Source organism: Punica granatum, unplaced genomic scaffold (assembly GCF_007655135.1).
Source record: "Punica granatum isolate Tunisia-2019 unplaced genomic scaffold, ASM765513v2 Contig00325, whole genome shotgun sequence".
NCBI classification, from domain to species: domain Eukaryota; kingdom Viridiplantae; phylum Streptophyta; class Magnoliopsida; order Myrtales; family Lythraceae; genus Punica; species Punica granatum.
Window position 1 is genome coordinate 55701 of NW_022204284.1, and position 7176 is coordinate 62876.

At 43.8% G+C, this 7176-nt stretch overlaps 2 protein-coding genes across 2 annotated transcripts; both read right to left on the reverse strand.

The window, feature by feature from the left end:
* Positions 1 to 442: 442 nt before the first annotated feature.
* LOC116190143 (thioredoxin Y1, chloroplastic-like) lies at positions 443 to 3379 on the reverse strand. Its single transcript, XM_031519803.1, has 4 exons — positions 3003 to 3379; positions 1432 to 1520; positions 995 to 1172; positions 443 to 857 (listed from the first exon to the last, which is right to left on the reverse strand). The coding sequence occupies exons 1-4, from the start codon at positions 3189 to 3191 to the stop codon at positions 792 to 794; spliced, it is 522 nt and encodes a 173-aa protein (XP_031375663.1). The 5' UTR covers positions 3192 to 3379; the 3' UTR covers positions 443 to 791.
* Positions 3380 to 4249: 870 nt separating this feature from the next.
* LOC116190140 lies at positions 4250 to 7176 on the reverse strand. The gene is made up of 4 exons (XM_031519799.1): positions 6787 to 7176; positions 5708 to 6099; positions 5153 to 5346; positions 4250 to 5019 (listed from the first exon to the last, which is right to left on the reverse strand). The coding sequence occupies exons 1-4, from the start codon at positions 7077 to 7079 to the stop codon at positions 4621 to 4623; spliced, it is 1278 nt and encodes a 425-aa protein (XP_031375659.1). The 5' UTR covers positions 7080 to 7176; the 3' UTR covers positions 4250 to 4620.

Sequence of the window (7176 nt, forward strand, 5' to 3'; positions counted from 1 at the left end):
TCCTTTTTTCTTTTTACTATTTTATTTTCTATTCTCTCTCTCTTTTATGCTCCCCGTCTAATCCTGAAATGCGGTCTCTATTTAACTATTCGGCTCTCCCTTGAAATGAAATACGAAAGGTTACTTACAGGATCAAATCTGGGCAGCTCTAGCCATAACCGTAGTATTGATGAGAGACTAGTGGTTGTCCAAAACTTCGAGATTGAATCACCAAAGGAACTGCTGCATTGTCCTTCGCTATGAGACAAGCGAGAAACGAGTGCACACAAATATATCACTGATAAAATCCAATACCAATCGCCACATTTAACATAGAAAATTGTACTCATCTAGTGCCCTCGCTACCGTTTCACTAAAGCCATATCAACAACGATGATTATGAAATAAAATTTTTGATTAAGATAATTGCCCTCAAATTGGCTTGACACATAACGCCTTAGGGTATTCAAAGATTCATTCTGATTCCTTTCGGATGAAATCAACAAAGATGAGCCGATCTGATAATGCTCTGTTTTAGAAGCAAAGAAGAGTTCTTCACCTTTATGTCAAGCAACGGATAAAATATACATTATATATATATATATGTAGGAAAACGAGAAGCAGATTCACCTTGCTGAAGATGACAACGTCTTGAAACTTATATTGCATTACTGCTAATCCAATTCGCCTAATCACACCCGAACTGAAGTCGAGAGAGAGTGAAAAATGTTAACCAATACGTTCTTAGGATGAATTCCCTCATCAAGGTTGATGGGAGGACAACATGATTCAAATCCAAAGTTTTACGAGGACTATTGTTTAACTTTGAGCGACTCTTCAACCCGCTGAATCAATTGATTTGCTGTCAAAGCCCCCTCCTGAGGATGACCAATCAAAACGCTTGAATTTAGTATTAAAGTTCTCGAATGAATAACCCAAGGGTGGGTTAGATTAAGTTCAGAAGTTTCATCAGCTTAATGCAAGAGGTATTCTCTAAGGTCATGCGGTGACTTACAAAGCGATCAAAGGGTTTCCCATCCTTGAACAAGATGAACGTAGGCAAGGCTTCTATTGCATATTGACTGGCGATGCTCGGGTACTTCTCAGTGTCAATCTTCACCACTCGGATCTTGTCTTTGAGTGCGATACTGACTTCATTGAGGATAGGAACCATGAACTGACAAGGACCACACCTGCTCACAAAATTGCTAGTTCAGTTACCATTGAGTTTTATATTAAGAAGACAATTGTTTGTAGAGAAATTCCCTAGACAGCCATTTCCTAAAAGGATCAAACTAAATTGCACCCAAGCTACAACCATATGGTGAAATCGGTGATTATATCAAGCGATAAATCGCTGTTATCAAATAGAGTGATTCTGTTGCACCAAAACTTATGTCTTCTTGGATTATAAAGTGACATGGGATTTGAGTATTAAGACGAGAATGTTACCATGTGGCATAAAAGTCAACTAGCACTGGCTTGTCCGCCTGGGCCAGCAAATCGTCCAGGGAGGAATATGTTTGTTTCTTTGCTTGGGCCTACAAAAATCAAGAAACCAAATTTGAACTAACTACTAAAAGCAATCATATCAGTCAGTCCACAATTCAACTAACTCAAAATGGGAAATATCTTTCCCTATTTTGTCCCATTTTGGTCCTTGAGAAAATGGTTAAGAGGAGTTAAGTGGCCCACTGCAGGACAGAGTTCACACTATCTGACACGGAAATCCTATTTCCACGCGGCTAATTCCAACGCATGCAGAAGTACAGTAGATATTCTCATCATTACAAACTTTCTTTACCTTACAAAGAGTTCTCAACATGCAAAAATCTCAAAACACTTTGAGCGTCTTCATAAAGATTCCAACTTCCAAGAATACGAGAATCATTTGAGTTCATACCAATATGATTCAAGTAGGTCATGGTAATTGTCAGGTAAACCATCACTTATCCAACAAAAGAAAAAAAAATTGTCAGGTAAAGCATCAGGAGGATCAGAGACATATTCGAAGGTGAAAATGAATAAGAGAGGACCAAGATTGAATAAGACGCTGCAAGGAAGGAAGCATGGCATATGGACAAGATTCAATCCAACTTATGTGCAGTTTTTCTACCCATGTGGTCCGAGATACATCAGTTTGTTTCAATCTTGTAATACACCAGTATATCTTAGATAATCTTATGAGACACACCATCATGGAACCGTAAACTACGAAACCAATGACGGTTAGGCTTACTGCTTCATTCACCAGATCCTTCCTCAGAAAATGAAGTAATTACTAAAATTCTTGCTCTCTGTTGATAAAATTAGGAGCCCATAGCTCACGCAAACTCTTCCATGTTGACTCCCAATTTCTCCCTAGTCCAACTTTCATCTGTTTTAACCCCTTCTTCGTGTTAATCTAATAACACATATCGATCCTCCCAAACAAATGATCGGCATGATTTTCTCTAGATACTCTTCTCCACTTCCCAAAGTAGCCGTTATTCCTATCGAACTATCATCATTCTATGACCTGAATACGTCAGCATCGAACAGCCCAGTATTTAACTCCAGTCTGGTTTGCCAACTGACTCATCGTCTCTCTAAACTTTGACCTCCATTTCTTTCTCTCCCCTTTCTGGGGAGCTTTCTTTGACCTCTCGGTAGACCCACCTAAGCTTCCTCGTACCGAGTATCCTACACTATGATCGACCAACACAGAATGAAGCACACACAATGAAAGGTTTAGACAATGAATCAGTCAATCTATCTACAATGACATAAACTAAAGCAAGGAATCAGCCACAACTCCAGCAGAACAATTCCAGCTAAACTAAAGATTCACACGCTGAAAAATGGGCTTAAAAAAAAAAAAAACACTTTCCCTCTCAACTCCGAACGTTCCATGCCATGACAGGGGAAAATGAACATTTCCCGACAATCGAAGGTCACAGCTGTGTCTGGAACGATGGGTTCGACTTGTAATCCTTAACCAGCAAGCTATTTCCGAGTAATGCTGAGAGGGAAAGGGGGGTTACCACGACGGTAGCATTCCGAGCCCGGGAGGAGACGGCAATTCGCGGAGTTGAGATTCCAATCTTCCCGGAATTCGCAGGGAACCGGAGCTGAAGCGACGATAGCGCAGACAGCTTCGCGGAAGCCGACGAGCTGATACACTGCTCGGACTTTACGCAAGGAACCGCGGCGGCAGTGAGTGAAATCGCCATTGAAGGGGACGAACGACGACGGAAGCAGCTGAAGCTCGCGCACGGGAACGGGAAGACGAGACAATCACACGGCACGAGTTCGGATAAATCGACGGAGCGGAAAATATCTGCGGGGGGCTGTATGTATGTGTCGGTGTATGTATCGTCCGTCAATCGTCGGGATCTATGCGATTGGACGACGGGAGGAAGACTTTCAAGCAGGGAAAGTTCGGTTACGGTTCAGGATAGTGAACTGTCAGCCGTCCGATCGATTCTCTGGTCAATGGTCTTGGCATCGGGCGGCTGGAGGCGATGTTCTAGATGTAATATCAGACGGCCGGAGATGGTCTTGGTCGTTGAGGCGAGCGGTTGACCGACACGTGGACCGGACAGTGCGAAGACCGGAAGAGTCCATCTCCATCAGCAGCAGCAGCCCCACCCCGGGGCTGATGGAAGAATCCACGTCACGGACAATGGGCGTGTGGATCACACTTGCTTGCTTTTGCCCTCCAATTGCAAATTTTGAATTGAACTTGTTACGCAACAGATCAGACTTAGGGGTCAAGTTCGAGGAGCCAAAGAGATGAGCTACTAATGAGTTACTCGAGCTCGATACTCGACTTGAGCTGGGATTTCGGAGCTCGGCCAAAGCTCAAGCTTGAGTTCGAGCATAACATTTCCATATCGAGTTAAGTTGAACTTGCCTACACTTGAGCTAATCATAATAAAATTATGCAAGCTAATTTATGTTTGAACTCAACATTTCCAACGGGGCATTTCGATTCGGTAGGAAATGAACTAAACATAATTGGATGGAACGGCATTATGGTACCTTATCAAACCAAACAAAAAATAAATTTGTCTTTTCATTTTCAGTTTCGTCCCGTTCCATCTGTTTCTATTTCTTTTTCCGATCCCTAAAGCGAACTGGCCCTGGATTCCTCTAACGTCTCTTATAAGTAAAATGACCGATCCAAATTATATCGACTTATCAATCATAGTATCAGACGTTAGCAGTTTGCCTAACAGTGCATGGCATCAGGGGGAAAAAAATGCTGAAAATTCCAATACAACTCGTGTTTACAGCCAAGAGCGATAGACCAAACTTTCAGGAAGAACTATGTTTTGGTACGAGCAATTCATTACAAGGAAGAAATGTAACACTGAAACTGTTTGCGTACTTAAACAATAATATGTTACAAAAGGTTACAAACCACATCCCATTCCTAACCTAATAATCTATGCGGGGACGAGCCCAGACCCTCAGGTCCTAGTGTGGCTATGGCTCAAATTGGACGTTCCTTGACAGGGTTCAAGCCCTATGGGGATTGCTACGTGGATAGTCCCCCAACCCCTTTTATCCAGAAGTAAAGGAAAAAAAAAAAAGAAAACACTAAGCCGTGGCAGTGGACAAGAGATTCCCGGAAAATGGGGAATAACAAAAAAATTATCAGCCATCGCTTGTCAGCGTGAAGGCAAGCAAGACGATGACTAAAGCTGCAAAAATGGTCACGCAGGGAAAAATCCACACGACCCAGATTGGGCGTTTCTTTGGCCCCTCCTGAGTCCGCAGCTCGACTCCCTCAAGGAGCTCCCGGACCTGGGCCATGTCCGAGTCTTTTGCTGCCTGTACAAGTCTGCTCTGGATTTTCTCAAGCCTTGAGAGCCTCTTTGCTCTCTCCTTGTCCTTGGGTGGCCAAAGGAATCCTGTCATTTTCCACAGGAGGATGCCCACGTAGATGGCCACGACACAATCCACGCTGTAGTGGTGGTGCTCCCTTACTTCTCTTTGTGCGCTATGTGCCACGAGCAGCCATATGAGGACTGAGCTGAAGCCGCTGTACGCCTCCTGCAACCCCAAAATACAATAAAGATTAGTTTCATTGAACTTGCAGATTTTTCAGTAGAAGCCAATCAGGCGTCAGCCACTCGAATTTAGCATCCTACAACTACAGAAATCAGGAGCAACATCTGGAACTTACTGTCCAAGCCATAGCTGTCAGAACAGCTACAAGCATGTGGCCACTGTACATGAGGTCATTGCAGCCTCCTCCAGCTTTCTTCAACAGACTGAACCATGAAGAATCATCAGAAGCAGTTGGTCGCAGGAAATCTATTAGGAAGCTCATCACGCCCCAGTCTGGTTGGTGTTCTCCAAGATATTCTCCAGTATCAGCTGGCAAAATCATGAAAGAAAATGCGCAAACATTAGGTCCGTCTACCCCCAAAGGAAAATGGAATAAACATGCTTCTTAAATTTCTTTCTTTAAAGCAGGAAACACATAATTTCACGTGACAGATTTCATAGCGAAGAAATGTTGCTTCAGGTCAAGTATTCAAAACAGAAAACAGATGGTCCTTTCCTTATTCTGTATGTCTTATAGAGAGCTTTGTCTGCATAATGTGCATTTCCGTTATAAATTTATAATTCCTATTGAAACCTTTCACATAACAGCTACGATAGAAATCTTATCTCCAAGTTACAGGGGAGTTAAGTGAGACCAAATGTAGAAAATGGCAGATAACAGAGTACATACCGTAGGCCATGTCGAGATTTAGCACTTGACGAATGGAGTCAGAATCGGTGTAAGGGACATAATATTTTTGCACCCAAGGGTGAGGGTGCGTGGGGACACTAAAGCGAGAAGCAGCACACCAGGGCCGAGCAGACGGCAGGATCGTGGAAGAAAAAGTTATGGCGCGAAGAAGGCGGCCTATTGCCATGGTGAACATGTACCTCGCACCGAGCCCAAGGCCAGGGGCTGTCACTGAGTCAAATAGCACCGAGAAAGCTAGCATCATGAAGAGCATCAGGTAATGGTGAAGCCCAATGATTCGGGCTCTCAGCAGATCAACGAGTGGTTGAGGTAGCTTCTCATTCAGGTCCAAAAGCAGCCACTGCCCGGGGTCAGGAAGAGGAGCTGCCTCCCTGTTCAGAAATTTCAGAGGATGGAGCACAACTGATTATGAAACGACTTTATAGCGAAAACATCATTATTCATGCAAATTTAAGCTAACCAAGACAATTCAAAAGCTATATCATAGGTCCTAATCATCTTTAAAGAAATTAGTACCCAGATATATCTCCACCGATGGTCGTCCAGGACAATGTGGGTGATTTACGGGGTTTTTTAGTAACCGACGAAGTATACATGCAGAGCTAGAATCACCGGCATCCACAAAATCGACCCTCGGGAAAGTAAGAGTAAAGGAAACAACTTGAAGTAATGCTATCTTCTACCAGATTTCCAAAGACCTATTAACAATGCCACAAATGCAAATCGATAGGTTCTTAGATGACATACAAGGAAAGGAACTAAGCCATTTCCGACCCAAAAAAGGAAAAAACAAGACAATTGAACCCACATTTAAGAAAGTGGTGCACAACAATTATATCTATTATCAAGTAGCAGTAAATAGAGTAACTAAAGATCTTGTGTTTCCAATTAATGAAACGTCCAATTGGATAACGATCTGATGGGATCAACTTCAATCATATGGTTCATTAAATTCACCAAAGAATCTTAACTGTACGGCCAAAATAGCAAAGATCTTGCCACAGGGTAAGAAAATTATATAAAGTGGGCAAATGGGGGTGAAGCTGGTAGATACTGACCGGTGCCAATCGAGGCCAAGAACGGCGGTGACGGAGCGCACGGACACAGCTTCGTAGAGCAGAGCCAAGAGCATGAACACCATGGAGGCGACAAAGGGTATGGCGGACCTGAACTCAGCCGACCAGTGCTTGTAGAAGGGCACCCGGGCGACTGCGGTGAGGGCGAGCACGGACCACAGAGCAGGCTGCAGGCGGGCGTGCCATGTTGGGGACAGGTGCCGGAGGTAGTCCACCGCGACATAGGAAATGGCGGCCAGTCCAAGGCCGCCGGATCTAGGGAGCGACCGCCGCATGGGAAGGAGCTGGGGGGCTACTGGGATCTAGGGAATGGCAGGTGTCGACTGCTGGGTCTTGTGATTTCCATTGTTCCTCGTCGTAGAAAGTACTTTA